The following is an 18,016-nucleotide window of genomic DNA, read 5'->3' as shown; positions in this document are numbered from 1 at the left end:
TGAATGAGTGGATAGTTATAGTTTGGATGAAGTTGTGGATGATGCACAACTTTTTTTTGAGTTTTCGTTAAGATGGACGAAGATCAATGAACGTATGATAGTTTGATGTATGGAGAATTAGATATAGATTTTGATGATGAACAACAATGTGGTGTGAATGAAAGCCATGTTGATTGTTCAGATCAATAGACGTATGATAGTTCGATGTATAGAGAATTTTGATATGGATGATTCTGTTTCATGTTTTGTCTACCAGTTAATGAATATAATATAAAATATTTTAAATAAGGACAGAAGATACCCTTGGATGATTTCATTATTGTAATCTGCATAGTTTATGTAAATTGTGTTTTTTGGTATAATCATGACTATCAGTATGTTGTGCATCTTGTAAAAACATTTATAAATATTATATATATATATATATAAAATATGTATTTTGGGCTACTGTTAAATTTTGTTCCAATCATGCTTTTCACGGTGTTTGCGAGGTTTAATGGGAAGATTGTTGTGAACAATTAAAGAGTGGATATGATTGTTAATGGAAGAAGGATTCTTGGGTGCCAGCTTATTATGCTTTGGCTGTTCTCACCATGTTTATATAGCATCACACAAGAACTAAAAGCTCTCAATTTGGTTAAAAATTATAGACATGTCACATCCATATATTTTGATGAGGTTCAAAAGCCATAGACAACATTTCATAAATCATGAGCACCTACAAAAGGTTAAGAGGCTAATTAACGGCAATTACCATGAAGGAATTAAAGTTGAATTTTGATTTTTTCATACTTCTACTATTTCTTTAAAGCATTTTAAAGAAGTAACTAGCCATATGTCAGATAAGACATAACGAAGCTGTCTCATTTTAAAGAAGTAACTAGCCATATGATTTGCTTCTATTTGCTGAGGCAAGCCTTGATCGAGTTCAGGTTATTAATCACATTCTTTACTTGTTTTGTTGCAGTTCAGGTGAACAGATTAATAGACATATACTCAAGTTTTTTTTCTATGAATGTGACCAGACAAAATAGGAGCATCTTAAATAATAAGTTTGGCTTTCATTGCACGCAACAACGACATACTAATATATCTTTGGTGAAAGCTGTGTTACGGAATAAGGTTATTCCGTATGTTCATACGGAAGGACTTCTTCCGTGAGACCATACGAAAGAACTTTCTTCTGTATAAACAATTTTCACACCCAAAGGTGTACGGAAGAACGTTCTTTCGTGTTCCAAAAAGCTCTTTGTCTCCTACCTCTCTCTCCAATGGATTCCCAGACCAAAAAGCTCTTCGTCTCCTACCCTAAAACCACCCTAAACTACATTATACTAGCAGATAAAAAGGGAGGTGAGATACAAAATACTAACCTCGACGACAGACACAGCAAACACACCAAAAAACTTGAGCAACAAGCGATAATGGCAGAAGGCGAAAGAAGAAAAACATTAAGCTTTTTTAAAATATTTTATTATAAGGGCAATATGACCCATTCATATAATTGTTGGGTGCACCTAGCAACATCCCGTTTCTTATTTATGTATTCCATTTTCATTTTAAAAAAATATTATTAATAAATTAAAATTTAGTTTAATACATATGTACTAAATCATAATATATTGATTATTTTACAAGTTTTTTAATTACAAATTATGTTTAAATTAAAATAGGTAATTTATTATTTACAATACACGGATTATTTTAACTTAAACTAAAGACATTAATGTTATTATTATGATTTGTTTGTTTTAGAAAAACTCTTAAAAAGTTTAAAAAAAAATAGTTGATTTTAAAGTGAAAAAAAATTAAACACGCTTTTAATATTCTATATGATTAGTTTTATTCTTTTATCCACATATTTCAACTGTAATATTCAAGACGAGAAGAAGTAAAGAAATAACTTTTTCTGCCGTGAAAAAAATTTCTGATTAATTATGTAATAAACTTCCTATAATAATCTAAATTTCAAATATTGTCTATTTCAATTTTTTGAACTTTACCAATTAAATTTGGTGATGGGTACTTGGGTTAGTTTGAATGAAAGAGGAATGATAATTTAGATATAGATTTGCAATACTTTATACATGTGCTGAAATTTTTTTAGATAATAAAATACAAAAAATACATCATATTTATGAAATTTAATGATAGATACGATCGGAGTTTAGGGAGTTAATATACCTTCTTTCAAATATATTTTTCATACATTTAAACTTGAAGATAAAACTCTTAATCATATATATATTTAAGAGGTAAAAATATTTATCTTTAGAAAAATTCTTAAAAGGTTAAAAATAAATATTTATTTTAAAAATGAAAAAAAATATGCATTTGATATTCTATATAATTAGTTTTGTTCTTTTGTGCACATATTTCAACGGTAATTTTCAAGATCGACAGAATTAAAGAAGTAACTTATATTACCATTAAAAAATATATTTCTGATTAATTATGAAATAATTAAACTTCTAATAATAATTTAATTTTCAAAGTTTGTCAATTTCATCTTAATGAACTTTACTGAGAATTACGTGTTGGGTTGGTTAAATTGAATTGGTATATGATAATATAGATTTAGATTTGCAGTACTTTATACTTGTAATGATGATAATGAAGATTTGTAATTTAATGAAGGTATAAAATTATTTTATATTTTTAGTAAATAATTATTAAAATTTATTTTATGAGAAAATAAATAATATTATATTATATTTATAATTTATTATGCATGTGTACATAATATTAATAATTGATACTATTATATTACTTTACATTTTGTAGTGATTTGTTCAATCTTGTGTCTGAAATCTTATCAGTCACATAATAGGAAAAACATCACTTGAGACATATATTAGAAAGAAAGAAAATCCCTTTCGAACGTACCACTAACCGTCTGCAAGCAAATCAACATTCATATCCACCTTAATTTGGAATAGAAACAACGTTAGTTAGATTATTCATAAACCAAAGCTACAACATTCAGAGCAATAATACACTGATTATAGATAAATGTAATAATTCATTAGGAACATTAATGCATATATAAACTGTCTTAATCATGATCCAATGTCGCGATCCTCTAGCCTTCTGTCGAATGACATGTACATCAAACTTTCTTAAGTTATTAGGCCTCTACTACAAAATTCGCATCCATGATAAGCAATAGTTGTATGAGCAAAGTCGAATCTAGTTAGAGTTTGTAGTATTATTTAAGAGTATCAAAATCTTATTATAAATTCACAACTCACCATTAATAGGTGTCACGTACTACTGTTCTCTACTTGACAACATCAGTAGTTTTGCATCTTTGAATGAATCCAATTTTAATCTAAAGTTCCTACTATTATATATGCATGTGACAAACTCAATTAGAAACATTCACAACTCAAGCGGTCAATAATCATACACCCGATCAATTCCAGAAAGTTTTAAAGAGTCAATCCATAATAAATCAAGTACGCAAACAATTTATTAATTTCATAGAGTATACTTATGCCTAGTGAGACTGAGTTAGTTTTACATAGTTTAAGAATTAAGATAAATAATTTACCTGATCATACACCACACAAGGGCTTTAAGTTGCCTCCAGCATTCAAAATTATGTAAATCTTGTGTATCTTACTTTCAAGCAAAATTGTCTTCCTACCATTAGATTTTTTTTTTTAATGTATGACAGGAAGTTGTGACTATCCTTTTTATCATTAAATGTTAATTTATTAATTTTATTAAAAATATTAGTTAGAAAAATTTAAACTCATAATCTTTCTTCTGTTTTTCTTAATCATGAACTTTATATCTTTGAAGTTGTGATTATTGATCCGCTTTAAATTTCATTCATGACAATGTCTACCAAGTTTTTGTTTTTATTACCCTGTGTTTGTTAGAACCGAAATAGACCAGAGGGAGAAAGAAAGGTGAAGAAGTGTCTAGAATATGCTGTTTTTCTGTTGTGGTTTGGCAAGGTGAAATAGCCTCAAAATATTTAAAGTACCAATGGGTCCCATGCTTTCATCTCTAAAATGCGAAGAAATGCTAAAAAAAAAAAAAGTATTGTGCTTGCAATATTATCAAAATATTATTATTTTTTTCACTAAATCACTTTAATTCAAATATTTTTCTGTTACTTTTTTTCTTTCTTATTAGTCAAACAACTTTTATTTCTCACTTATGTCTCTTTTCTTTTTTTCTTACTTACCTTCATCCTCTTCCTCTATTTCTTCTCTTCCTACCCAACACACCCTTAAGAATGGGAGTGATTCCACCCATCGCATGACTTAAAAATAAAATTTCTTTCCACAGTAATTCACTAATTTGACTCTATTAATCGAGCTTCAGTTAAACCTAAATAACTATATTTTATCCCCCCTAAATTTACCTTAAGTTGGTTAACTCAATTAAGTAAGTTTTAGATAAATTGGTTTATCTACGACCATACGCTCAATCTAATTTGTCCAAATTCACTAATTTATTGTTTTTTTTTATATAAAAATTTGCTTTTATTAACTAAGTGCTATTCACACTCTCCTATTCCAATTTAATCATATATAAATTTATCTTTTAATACTTTAGATATTTCTTCTATATAATCAGTGCTGTCAAAAAATAGAATAAAAAATAACCGTCCGCATATGCACATTTGCTCATTTATTGGAGATTGTTTCCAGTTTCCTTTAGGCTTTTTATTGTGTGTTACAACCTTGGGCATTGTTACGTGCACCGTTGATACATAGAGTAATTTTATGATTTTCCTATCTTATCCTTTGGTAAAAGGATGACGAAATAGTTAATCCGTAAGTCTCGTGGATTAATTAATCTGTATGAGTCTAATAAATAAGTCGTACGATTCATAAGGATTATGTGATTTATAAGTATTTTTTTAATTTAATAAATTAATTTTTTTAATAGTAAATATTTTTTTATTTATAAAAAAATATCCAGATTAAATAATTCATATGAGTTATATTAAAATTAATTGTCATAAAATATATTATTTAAATTTACATGCATATTAAATATACATTAGAAATTTTTAATATTATATATAACAATATTATTTATTTTATAATATAATTAACCTATTAGCTCGATTGATTAGGGGCATCCTACTAATAAATTGAAAACCACAAATTTAACTCTGCTTAGACCATTACTTATTTTTGAAATTTTATTTTAAAAAAATACTTACAGATCAACTAACTTTTACGGAAAGTTAAAATGGGGAAATCGTGAAATTGCTGGTACACGTGAAATTGCCAGCAATTTCTTTTAACATACTTTTTTTCATATATAGAACAATGAAACGAACATACAACTACATGCTTAAAGGATAAATAACCATACCACATTATGTTATTTTGTTGTTACAAGTCTATACACCTAAGAAACACAAGGAAGAAATCTCATTGCAAATTAATAACTACTTTTTTTTACTGCAAATTAATAACTACTTATTTTATCTCTTTAAAAAACCACATTTTATATTTATTGCAACAATAAATTTGGTTATTATTAAGTGGATTTTCAGCTAAAGTATAATAGTTCTAAATTAACGTAAGAAAATTAAACCCCAGTATTACATGTACAACCACAATACACAAATCTCTTTCTTATTTTTTTTTTAAAGTACCGTATGCACATAAATTTTGTAATTTCAATCCGTATAATATGTTAGATAGTATTTTTTTACTATTTAAAACATTAGGTAAAGTATTTTAAAAATGAAAAATAAAATAAATATAATTTACAAAAGATTAAAAATAAAAAATAATTTTATAAGAAAAAACAAAAAAATAAATTTAATTACATTAAAAAGTATTTAAGTATGAATTTGTTAAAAATTTACACGAGTTTAACATTATTAGTTTATCACCCAATTACCCTAGCAAAAAAAAAAAAAAAACATTGCACGAGCGAGTATGAAGTTCCCGACTCAGTAGCCCAGTCACACCTAAACAAAACCCTAACGAAACCCTGCGGAGGAAAACGTCGTCGCAGCAACCTTCACATTAGCGATGGCCATTGTTCTCCGTCTTGGAAGCAGAAGCAGAAGCAAAGGGAACCACCCTTCTTCTCATATCGTGTTATTCTCCACCTCCAATTCCAATTCCAACTCCAACTCCAACTCCAATTCTCCTTTCTCTGACCTCTTCAGTGAAATCAAAAACAATTTCAAAGAATCCTCTCCCTCTCCTTCAAACACCCCGCGCTCCTCGAATTTCCGCGACGAGATCAACAAAAACCTCCATGAATTCCGCGCCCGGACCACCGCGCCTCCGCCGCAGCAGCAGCAAATCTCGTTCCAGAAAATCTACCAGGAAAACATGAACCGGAACCCGCCCAACTCCTCTTCCTTCAACTTCAATTCCATTCGCGACAGCCTAAAAAACATCAAGCCCGCCGCCCAGACCACCCAAACCTGGTCGCGCCCAATGCCTTCCACCACCAGCGGCTCCTTTTTGGGGAAGGAAGTGAGCAGCGACGGCTCTCCAGCGTCGTCGTCGTCGTCGTTGTCGTTCTTGAGGACTTACAGCGTGGATGATTTGGGGGAGAAATTGAGGATGTTGAGGCCGGAGGGAATGAGAAATGATTGGTTTTCTGTGAGGGAGTTGAGTGAGAGGCTTAGAAGGTTGAGGAAGATGGAGGAGGAGGAGGTGGAGAAGCAAGCCCATTCCAATACCCAATACGGTTTCAATAAAGCTGTGCTAGATCATGTCAGAGGATCCCTCGCTCAGTTGGATCAAAATCAAACTGAGGCCGCTAAGAAAGCTTCACGCCAGGGACTTAGTATATTGAGCCACTTGAATGGGACTCCAACCTTCTCCCTCGACCCTCCCAAACCCCACCTTGTTGAAAAGGCAATCATTATATCTTCGTTTCATTCATTGTCTCGTGTGTTTATTAGTTTGATGTCCTAATGTTCTTGTCTTTATCTTCCAGTACTTTCATCCGGATAATATGTCCTCCTCCGAGAAGTTGAAAATCGAGCTTGCCAAGGTTAGAGATGAGTTTAAAATGTCCGACTCCGATTGCGGTTCTGCGCGTGTTCAAAGTAAGGGGATTTCTTCATTAACTGATTTGTGCACTGTTTCATAAGTAGGATTTGGAAGGAGGGGGATATGTATGTTTGTTTTGCTTATCTATCTGGCTTCCAACCCGTGTGTTTGTTTCTTATTGGTGTGGAGTATAGATCTTGGTGGAAGTTGAGGTCATCATTTCTAATTTATCTTGTTTGTTGATGCTTATGACAATGTTAGTTAGTTAGGGAATTAATACTATCCCGTTGATGTTATGTGTTATGCAGTTGCACAACTCACAACAAAGATTAAGCATCTATCAGCAGTTCTACACAAGAAGGTGAGTTGCCCCTTTGTATGCCATTGTTCTTAAATACGTTATTATTGTGTTTGTGATCCACGACTGTACAATGAGGCATAGCCATATGATTACAAAAGAAAACACACCAATTATGCATGACCTTTGTTGGATGTTCTGTTATTTAGGTTAGAACTTTGACTTGCATTTAAATTTTTTTTCTAACAATTGATTTAACTTGATTTCGTCTGGCTTCAAGCTTTATTTGGTATTGGTATTATATGTTCTGTCATAACTAAAAGCATATGATTTGAGATTTTTGAGATTAGCTTGCTTCCATGCCATTTGTATTCAGAAGTTGTTAAAAGTTGTAGTTTCCTATATTATCTGAGTGTTTCACTTGTTTTACATGGAGAATGGTTTGATTTTTAGCTTCATTTGATTCCTAGAGCAGAGAAAATATATTAAATGCTGTTATGGCTTCTGTTAAAATCTTGAATGTGTTCACAGATGGAAGTTTGAATTGGTGACTGCATATTCTCCTCATTCACTTATCGTGTTCTTTGTTTTATCTTGCTGTTGTTTGTCATTTTACCAGCCTATCCTATACTATGGCTGACCAGTCCGAATTTACTCTGAACATAACTGATCAGATTTGTTCTATGCAGTGTGACCCTGTCTTTTTTTTGTAGGGTCCACTTGATCCAAAGTAAAGGTAGACTAGGTATATAGTCTATACAATACTTTATCCCTGATTCTATTCACTCTATTGTGCTTTAGGATGTTCATTCTCGTAAAGGTTTGCTAGCAATGGTTCAGAGGAGAAAAAGATTACTGAAATACCTCAGAAGAACTGATTGGGATTCCTATTGTTTTGTTATCTCCAAGCTGGGTCTACGTGATAATCCCGATCATATTTATAGAGCTCGATCTGGTACGGCGACATAGGATCACATATCTGGTGGTCAGATGAAAGAAAACTCAAAATAAGCAAAATGGAAAAAGAAAATCAGCTGGTTGATGGAAAGCTGGCTGGGTTGTGGAGGTTTCGTTCAGGTCAGTCAGGGTGTAAACCAAACTGGTCAAGTGCTGAATCACCGGTTTTTCAGGTCTGGTTTTTACAACTATGATCCGCATATCAGTTACTGATGTATTCCATTTTTCTTTCTGTACGAGGAGGGGATTGATACGATGGTCAGCCCATTTAATTATTTTTTACCAGCCTTGGGTTGAATTTATGACAAATGTTTTCATTTCCCTTGCGTTGTTTGTTTTGCATGTTTTTGGCTGTCGTTCCCATTTGAATAATATATCATGAATCGTATTTAGAAAAATCTGACCCTGAAGCAGAACTATGACGAGCATTTTGAGAATGAATTCTTATTGAATCAGAAAAACAACTTGACTCATAGATAGCCATTACAAGCAGTAAATTAAACTGCTGCCCACCCACCTTGTACCAATCCTAATAACATGTAGTAGATATATTAAGAAAATACAGAAAAACTGCTCCTGACAAATAAGAATTATTGACACAGCATGATAGTGAATTGAGTAGAGATGAAACAGCAGTAGCCACGAGTGGGCCTGTGAATGAACATTGGGTCAAAGGATCAGCAGCTGCAAGAGAGGCCCAAGCGTAATCGTAACAGGCATGCAACTTGGAATGATTTTGTACACTGATGCATAATACTTAGATTTTAGAATGGCTTATGTTTGTTTTTAATACTGATTTTATAGTTTCTGTTTTCGTCTTTTTATAATATAATTGGTATTTTCGTTAGATGGAGAGACACGTTGTAAGTTGGGAGGTTTTGACAATGTGTGCAGTTATATAGATGTATAAAGACAATATGGAATGAAATAGAAAAGGGAGGATAGTTGGACAGTTTCTCATCTGATTTTTCTTCTCTCCCTGGCAGTGGCAGTTTCTACACTTGAAACTGATTCGCTTTTTTCTGCATCGTAACGCAGCAAGACCCAACAGCTTCAACTTAAATAATTTCCAACTTAGAACTCCACTTACTCAACATAATGGGAAACAAATAATTTGGTTGTGAAAGCAATTTTGTTTTCGTTCACTAGCCATCATCACAACCTATTATTTACAACGCAACTTCAATTTAATTTCAAGTTAGCAGCATAGTATTTTTAAGTGGAATATTCTCCTTTCATAACTCAACAGTTGATATATTGGTTTTATATTTTGTTCTATTTTTGGTAATTGGAGTTTTTATATTTTAAAAAATTCTACAGTTGATTTATTTGGTTTTATCTACGTACATGTGGGCACATTTTCATTTCAAAATGAAAGAAAACGGGAAAGTTTTATGTCGAATCACATTAAAATATCAAATAATGTAATTTGAGGTAACTTTATGGTTTTTGCATTAGAAAAAAAAATTATATTAAATTTTATTTTTAACTTATTTTTACAATAGAAACATGTAAAAATAATTAAACCACGACACTTTAAAATTAATTTTAACAAAAATAATTAGAAAATATAACATGTTTTTATATAAGCTTGTGATAATTTTGCATTCCAAAATTATACGTTTAACATTGACGTAAACGTGTAATCAACCAATATATTGTAGTTTGTTAAAGCATCTCTAAAATCCTTCTTGGTTGTCAAATGCATTGCGTCTCCCAAATGTCCAGGTTTTTCCATGAAAGGACACGCTTGGGTAGGTAAGATTAAAATGAATTATATTACATCATTAAATCTTTTACTTGTCATATTACGGAGTTACTTTAGATGACTAAGTAGTAAGTAACAAGTTTGTTTTAACCTTCCAAGTATTCGAAGGGACGTTCAAACAAAAGCTATAAGACCCTCACAAATAGGAGTTGCTATTGACAAAATCTCATTTTCCAATAAAATACACAATTATTTATCAATATACCGTATAATAAAAGAATAAAGATTGATTGACCATTTGATATAGACTATAGAGAAGAAAGAAAAAATACATATGACAAATGTATGACATCATAAGAAGGTGTTTAGACTTTTCTTTTTTCTTGAACAAGGTGGTTAGACTTCTTGTTAATTATATAAGATTGAAAGTGAATTTGATTATTTTATAAAATCCAATCTCTTATTATTAACTTTGATTATTTTAATAATTATCATGGTTTTGAAAAAAATAAAAATTTAAAAGATATTATTATTAATCAAAGTAACTAGTATGAAATAGATAATTAGACAGGATCAGAGGATTAAAGAGATTTATTATAAATTTTATGATATTATTTTTTATTCTTAAAGATTTAATAAAAAAAAAAGGACCGGGGGAGTATATGGATAACTACAAACAAGTTATTGATTACTAGAGAGAGAAAAATATAAGCGGATGTGTGAGTTTGCATGGTTGGATAGCAATGGCAGCAAAGAAGGTGTGTGTAACAGGTGCTGGAGGATTCGTAGCGTCTTGGCTTGTTAAGCTTCTTCTTTCCAAAGGCTACATTGTCCATGGAACTGTGAGAGACCCTGAACCTGCTACTCAGAAATATGAACACTTGCTCAAACTCCACGGAGCTTCTGAAAACCTCACTCTCTTCAAGGCAGATCTCTTGAACTACGAATCTCTTCGCTCAGCAATTTCTGGATGCACTGCAGTTTTCCATCTTGCTTGCCCTGTACCCTCAATCAGTGTTCCCAACCCTCAGGCAATTCTTTCTTTTGGGCTTTCATTGCTTACAAAAACAATAAAAAAGGTATGTCATTTAATCAATTCTTCTGCAGGTTGAAATGATTGAGCCTGCTGTGAAAGGAACAACTAATGTACTTGAAGCTAGCCTTGAAGCTAAAGTGCAACGACTTGTCTTTGTATCATCTTTAGCTGCTATTTCCAATAGCCCCAATTTGCCTAAAGATAAAGTGATTGATGAGTCCTATTGGTCTGATAAAGATTACTGCAAAACAACTCAGGTCTCTAAATTTATTACATATGTGCTTATTATGATGTGTATTTGTCGTTAGTCTTTTTTTATGGGCAAATGCTAGTTTTGTTGGGGATTCAAACGCGTGACCTCTCCCCCCCCTTCACCCTTTCCGAACCACTGGGGCCAATCTTATATCTCCTACTTGTCGTTAGTCTTATTTCTATGATGCTAGTAGCATTGTCTTTGGTTGGGGTATACTATTTTATTTCAGATCGTTCGGTTGCAAAATATGCCAAGTTTCAATCATTAAGAATGTTTGTGTTAATGTAACTAAATATCTCACCTATGATCCAGAACTGGTACTGTTTTTCCAAGACAGAGGCGGAGGAGCAGGCCTTGGACTTTGCCAAAAGAACTGGCCTTGATGTGGTAAGCATTTGCCCTTCCCTTGTTCTCGGGCCAATTTTACAGTCAACCACTGTTAATGCAAGTAGCCTGGCTCTCCTCAAACTTTTAAAAGGTGCCTACCATTATTGCCTTATCAGATTATTCTTATTACTTTACATTAATTTCCTTACTGTGCAATGGTAGTTCAAATGCCTTGTTGCTTTACATGGTAATCACATGTCTTCCATAACATTTTTGGTCATGTGAAAGTGGTGTGCAGAATTAATTCTGAGTTTGGCCTTGTCAATTTGGTTGACACAGGTGTCATGTCTAGTCAACATGATTGTGCCCTTCTTGGGGATTTTGCACTGTGTCACTAGCTTTCATGCCACTACACTTAAAGTGACGCCATATATTAATTTGATTTATACTTTAGAATAGCATAGTTATCATATAATAAAAAAGTCATAGTATTGGGCTTGTTTATTTGGTTTGTCTGAAATTGAAGGTGTCAACTCAATGGAGAATAAGATCCGTTGGATAGTCGATGTACGAGATGTAGCTGATGCAATACTTTTGGCTTATGAGAAGCTTGAGGCAGAAGGGAGATACATATGCCATTCACATACCATCAAGACACGGGATATGCTGGAGAAACTAAAGAGTATATATCCCAACTACAAATACCCTGCGAAGTAAGATTCTCAGTTTCACTTGATTTATAATACAAAGGAAAGTTGTAGTAATAAGCCAAGTATCAACCTAAATGTGTCTTGACCCTTATTTTGGATTTGATGCACCTGCATAGAAATCTTATTTATGACCCCAAGCTCCAGCTTGTTGTGTTTGGTCTGAATTCTTGATTTAACTGCTGTTATTGATAATTTCTTATTTTATATGTACATACAAATTTTGTAATTATTATTAGAATATGTATGATATATGAATGTTAGTTACACACTCTAACTATTGGTTGAAATTTACGTGGAATCCACTAAATGATGTGTGCCCTACTCCCTCTTTGCTAGCTCTACATGAATTTCACCTAATAAGTGTGTTGCAAGCACTTTTCAAACTGAAAAAATGAGTGCATATGAAGTGGGTTACTTGTTAAGTCAGTTGTTGCGAGCTTAAATACTCGTATCATCAAATCGATTGAGCCATGAGAAAGAGAGAGAAAATTATGTTAGTAATGTTGCAACCGTGAAGTGTTTGCAACTTTATACACAGAAGTTTGAACGGTTTGCAATTTTGTTGTAAAAAATTGCGTTGATAGTAGGAGAAGGTTTGCAGCAGCAGCAGCTTTTTCCTCCAGAAGCTGTATTGTAATGTTGTATTTTAATGTTTGCAAATCCTTGATTCTTATCCCTGGATGTAGCCATGTTAGGTCGAATTACATTAAATTTGTATGATTTTATATAATGCAAATTCACATAGAAGGGGATGAGTTATTACAACTGCTAATATATACTATTTTGTAGTTACATGCTTAACAATAAGTTTCACTTATGTGGCAGGTATACTGAGGTGGATGATTACATAAGTTTCAGCTCAGAGAAACTGCAAAGGTTGGGTTGGAAATACAGGTCACTGGAGGAAACACTCGTTGATTCTGTTGAGAGCTATCGGGAAGCTGGCCATCTGCAATCAGAATAAATGTGACTTAGTAGAATAGAATGAAACTAAGTGCTATATGATAGTAGATACTTCAGTTTTTTAAAATCTTTATTAGGATTCGATTCGATTCTAGTGTGAGTATGAAAAAGACTATATAATGAGGGATGTTGTAGGTAGTTTGGTAATCTCGGGTTAGTCTCCAGCGTCCGGAGGAATATTCTAGTGTAAACCAAGAAAAAGTCTAATGGTCTAATGGTCTATCACCGAATAGAATGGCAGAATGAACATAAAATTTACTTAAAGTAAGATAGTAGGTATTTCACTTAAATTTAAATGTGGATACCAGCTTGACCTGGATTTGATTTGTATGGGGTTCTCGTAAATTATGACCACAACTATATCTTTAAAATAAGTTCATTTCAGACTATCGCTGATGAACATCTCAGTGTTTTCTTTGATGGAGTTTGGGTTTAGTGATTTTTGGACATGTAAAAACCGGATTGGGAATATACGCCCCCTCCCAATCCATACATATAAATAACTTTATCATTTTTTATAATTATAAAATATAAATTAATTATTTTAATATTTAAATAATGTAAATATAATATTAATTAATAATAAAAATATAAAGTAATTAAAAATACAATTTAATTCTTAATTTTATATTTGAAAGATGTTTCTTATTTATTAAATTTTATATATTGCTTGAATAAAAATATAATTAGTAATTTAATACATAATTTATCTAAAAATATGAGTAAATTAATCATTTTAACATAATATGAGGCAAGTATCTCTTGAGTTTGATAAAACCCGATTGAAAAGAACTGAAGTTAAAAAAATTTATCCTCATCTCTCCTAAACTCTCTCTTTTGTGGAGACAAGAGACAAGAGTGGAGAGCTAAACTAACTCTCATGTCTAATTTACATGTTTCTCACATCATATAAATCTCATGTTATACAACTTTAGAGTAATTGTTTAGTTTCTCAAAGATATTTGTTATTTTTCTATTTTCATTTTCAATTATGAAAATGTCAGTTTATTTTCATTTTAATTTTTTACATAAAATAATAAAATATTTTCATTATTTCTTTATAAACATATAAAAATAATGTGTTATTTTTGTAATAAATAATTAAAATAAAAAATGTTTTCTTAAAGTAAAGGTGCATTTAGCCTCCATTTATATGGCAACAGAAACGCTGTTTGATTTGATTATTGCTAAAACTCATTGGCTCCTTTGATTCTAGTTCAGGAAATTGTCCAGCAAATAATTTTCTCAGTTAGATTTGTCTTGAATGGCGACGAGACACTGGAAATCAACTTTAATAAAAATTATACTCTTTGCCTTTTAGTAAGTGTGTTACACTCATGGAGATTATTTGTAGAGTTTAATTTATTCAAAATAAATAAATTTGTAGAGTTACATGCCTCAGCTTTTTCCCAACATTAATGTTACATGCCTCAATTTTTTCCTCAATCACAAAAAAAACAACAATAACTAAAAAAATCACACACAGCTTGCAACTTATCATAAGAATGCTATTAACAGTGCAACGCTATTTTAACAATACATTCTTGTAATACACTTTTTTTCTTATTTCTTTCCATCATATCATCCATCTTCTTTTTGTTCCTTTCTTTGTGAGAATGTGTCGTTAAAATAGCTCTACTCTTAACGCACATGATCCTTAACACTGGCAGGTACAGCACTACCAAACAATTGAGTTTTCTTCCTCAGCTAATTGATATCAGCAATAAGCACCAACACAGAAGGTGTCGTTATTGTTTTCAATGATAGATAGTCTTGAAAACTCCACCCAAGCAATAAAATCATCACCCACCAACCTTCAATTCTTTAGAATCAACCCTTTCAATGTCCTGCATTTTTCAACAACTTCACCTACACCCTTTGGTGTAACATGTCAGCAACTCTGGATGTCCAGAAGTAGTAGTCCACTACACCTCTTCGAGATTATTGAGAGTGCTTCATCCTCAATTCTTGACCCTGACAACTTCAACACCTCAAGTTGAGAAACTTCAAAGTCCATCATCTCAAACACTTTCATTCCTGTATAGGCCAGGTTCAAATGCCTTATCTCACAGCATCTCTTTAAAACCTCAACAATACCTTCACCAGAAACACCCTCGCAGCCGTTTAAGTCAAGAAGCTGCAAACTGGGGCAAACGGAAGCAAATTTTATCAAACTTGCATCACTCAGCAAAACATTATCACCCAAATAAACTTTTTTCACTTCAAGGTTGACAAAAGAATCTTGTATTGAATCTTCTTCCCCTTCCACCCCAAGATATGTTCTCTCCATTTTGATCTCACTGAGCAAAGGACAGTTCCTTGTGAGTATGAAAAATGTTGAATTGGTAAGCTGGCAACAACCACTAAGGTTTATAGAAGTTACGTTAAGAAGAAATATAGATAACTTGCTGATACATTGATCGGTTAAAAAATCAGCTTTCCGAAGATCCAATCGTTGAACAGATTGGCATTTGGATAGCACATAAGAGATTCCTGAAAATGTGCAATTGCAACAGTCTTGGAGGATAAGCTTCTTTAGCAGAAGACCACCACCTTCTGCAACCGCAAAGAGAAACTCATCCGAGATAACAGAATTTGACAAATCAATAGCAGTTAAACTTTTCAAACTCCTGAATGAATCAATCAAATCCAAGTCAATGGGGGTGAGTGTTAAACCAGGTCCATGTATTCTTTTCTTTTCAATGTTAAAGGAAATGGAATTCAAACCGGGTCTGAGGCGAATCGCAGAGGCAATGCCTAATTGAGTGATCTTATAACAGGTGAAGAATGAAATCTCTTCCAATGACAAACAGTTTTGGCATAGAGAGAACAATGATTTATCAGTGATCAAGTAATTACCAGAAATATTAATCTTGCGAAGATTCTCAAGCATGGAAGACAGCCTTAGCATCCCAAAATCAGATGCTTGAGAATCCAATGGGAAGCTTATGTCAAGCTCTTCAAGAAATGGGAAACAATAAGCTATGACTACCAGATGGCTATCGCGAAGAGAGCCAATGTTAGAGCAGATCAGCACCCTCAAATTTTTCATGTTTGAGCCAAGTTCTCGCAAGCCATCAACAGAAAGTGTTTTCTGGTTGGATAGATTAAGCAAATCAAGGTCCAACCTGGATTGTGAAATTTGATGAAGCAAGGCTTCATGGTGGCCATTCAAGTGACTGAAGTCTAAGATTCTGAGCCTTGGAAACCTCAGGAGTAACCGAGGAAGGAGTGGAATGGTTGGATCATATATTGTGAGAGAAAATTGAAGCCGGTTTGTGATGGAAAGGAACTGCTTGCAAACCAAAGATAGAGACTCCAAATGACGGCCATGGCCAATGAATCTGAAGACCAATTCCCAGCATTCTTCAGGAAGATCTTTCACTGACATCATGGCAATGTTCTATCTATCAAGCACTATAACAAGTTTAAGAGGGAGGGCTAGTACAAGTGATCATCAAGTCACGATATGATTAGTGTGGCTCAATGATTTAACAACAAACCATCCCAATGGGGTGGATATTTATTCAACAAGTTTCAGGATTTGGTGATCAAGACGTCGAAATGAAGCTTTTTATTCTTGAAGAAGCCTCTTTTTTTTTATATTTGACTAGTGCTGGTCCAAATCATGAAGCTCTAGAAAGTCTTTCGCTTGTTAAGTTGGCATATGTTATGGTGATATGTAATTATCACTTTTAAGGCTTTTACTTTTCATTCAACAAACAAATACTCTTCAGCCCTCATATTTCTCATTCGACATTCACTACACACAAATAAAATTACCACTCATAAGACATTTCATACATAACATCTATCCTGATTGCATTACTCTCTTATTTGCTTTCTTTGTACTAAGTTACTGTCTTATGGACATTAACTATGACCAATCGACCTAGCCATGAAATTTGTATAAAAATGCAGCGCACGATTTCCTTGAATTCAACACACATACATGGTCAGTGACCATGACGACTTCCTAAAAGGTTCATGCATACATGAAGTAATTTTAAATAAAAAAATTGCCATTGGGGTAAAGTAATTGGAAATGAAACAGATAAACGCTGCCGATGGCATTTTTATACATTTTGATGCCATTTAATAATATTGGTCATAAGATATGATCTTCATTTGAATAATTGTCTCGAAAAAGATAATAATTATGTAACTATTTATGAGTTGTGAGGTGTGGAGTGCAAGCACACCAGCAACACGTACAGAAGGATAGTGAGGACTTTCTTCTTTCTTGACACAAGTGGCAAAAAGTATGACAACATATTTTTTAACTGAATTCACAGTATCTCTGAATTGGAAATGAAGTATTAATCTCTCAAAACACTCATATTTAATTAAGGGGTTGACTTTTCTAATAAATGCTTTTTTTATTTCCATAAGTAAAAATATACTTGAATACTCTACATAGTATTCAAATATTGATATAAAAGGTGATATAATATGATAATAAGAGAGATAAAGAAAAATAAAAAATATCATTTGTTCAAACTAAAAGAACGTTGAAATATCATTACTCTTTTCATAATATAAACCTAAAAATTAAATCTCTTGACAGAGATAAGGTTATATATAAAATTTGGCAATTTGACAAGAGATTCAGAAAAGAGTAATGACCCAGAAAAAATATTAATTTGTTAGATGAATACGATCAATCTGACTGCTTAACTACAGTCATGAAAATGCCTAATTATCCTGATTTCTGAATCATTACAATGCATTTGGAATTCTGTATTTTTCTGCACATTTACACTAATTTA

At 32.4% G+C, this 18,016-nt stretch overlaps 3 protein-coding genes across 3 annotated transcripts; 2 read left to right on the top strand and 1 right to left on the bottom strand.

Annotated features, from left to right (window-relative positions):
- Positions 1 to 5,914: 5,914 nt before the first annotated feature.
- On the top strand, positions 5,915 to 8,648 carry LOC114418077. Its single transcript, XM_028383226.1, has 4 exons — positions 5,915 to 6,857; positions 6,940 to 7,051; positions 7,304 to 7,356; positions 8,095 to 8,648. Exons 1-4 carry the CDS (start codon positions 6,015 to 6,017, stop codon positions 8,260 to 8,262), a joined length of 1,176 nt encoding a protein of 391 aa, XP_028239027.1. The 5' UTR covers positions 5,915 to 6,014; the 3' UTR covers positions 8,263 to 8,648.
- Positions 8,649 to 10,641: 1,993 nt separating this feature from the next.
- LOC114418076 (cinnamoyl-CoA reductase 1-like) lies at positions 10,642 to 13,577 on the top strand. The gene is made up of 5 exons (XM_028383225.1): positions 10,642 to 10,989; positions 11,066 to 11,251; positions 11,560 to 11,725; positions 12,101 to 12,287; positions 13,110 to 13,577. The coding sequence occupies exons 1-5, from the start codon at positions 10,702 to 10,704 to the stop codon at positions 13,246 to 13,248; spliced, it is 966 nt and encodes a 321-aa protein (XP_028239026.1). The 5' UTR covers positions 10,642 to 10,701; the 3' UTR covers positions 13,249 to 13,577.
- A 1,157-nt stretch (positions 13,578 to 14,734) lies between these two features.
- Positions 14,735 to 16,722, bottom strand: LOC114419260 (F-box/LRR-repeat protein 2-like). Its single transcript, XM_028384896.1, has one exon. The coding sequence runs from the start codon at positions 16,639 to 16,641 to the stop codon at positions 15,139 to 15,141; it is 1,503 nt and encodes a 500-aa protein (XP_028240697.1). The 5' UTR covers positions 16,642 to 16,722; the 3' UTR covers positions 14,735 to 15,138.
- Between the last annotated feature and the right edge of the window lie 1,294 nt (positions 16,723 to 18,016).

This window comes from Glycine soja, chromosome 7, assembly GCF_004193775.1.
Source record: "Glycine soja cultivar W05 chromosome 7, ASM419377v2, whole genome shotgun sequence".
Classification (NCBI taxonomy): domain Eukaryota; kingdom Viridiplantae; phylum Streptophyta; class Magnoliopsida; order Fabales; family Fabaceae; genus Glycine; species Glycine soja.
This window is presented reverse-complemented; position numbering and strand designations above follow the sequence as displayed.

Excerpts from the sequence above, each read along its gene's own strand:
- LOC114418077 (XM_028383226.1), top strand. The coding sequence starts at position 6,015 with ATGGCCATTGTTCTCCGTCTTGGAAGCAGAAGCAGAAGCAAAGGGAAC. Across the intron at positions 7,052-7,303 it reads CGGTTCTGCGCGTGTTCAAA|TTGCACAACTCACAACAAAG; the intron begins GTAAGGGGATTT and ends TGTGTTATGCAG. Across the intron at positions 7,357-8,094 it reads CAGCAGTTCTACACAAGAAG|GATGTTCATTCTCGTAAAGG; the intron begins GTGAGTTGCCCC and ends ATTGTGCTTTAG.
- LOC114418076 (XM_028383225.1), top strand. The coding sequence starts at position 10,702 with ATGGCAGCAAAGAAGGTGTGTGTAACAGGTGCTGGAGGATTCGTAGCG. Across the intron at positions 11,726-12,100 it reads TCTCCTCAAACTTTTAAAAG|GTGTCAACTCAATGGAGAAT; the intron begins GTGCCTACCATT and ends CTGAAATTGAAG. Across the intron at positions 12,288-13,109 it reads AACTACAAATACCCTGCGAA|GTATACTGAGGTGGATGATT; the intron begins GTAAGATTCTCA and ends CTTATGTGGCAG.
- LOC114419260 (XM_028384896.1), bottom strand. The coding sequence starts at position 16,641 with ATGATGTCAGTGAAAGATCTTCCTGAAGAATGCTGGGAATTGGTCTTC.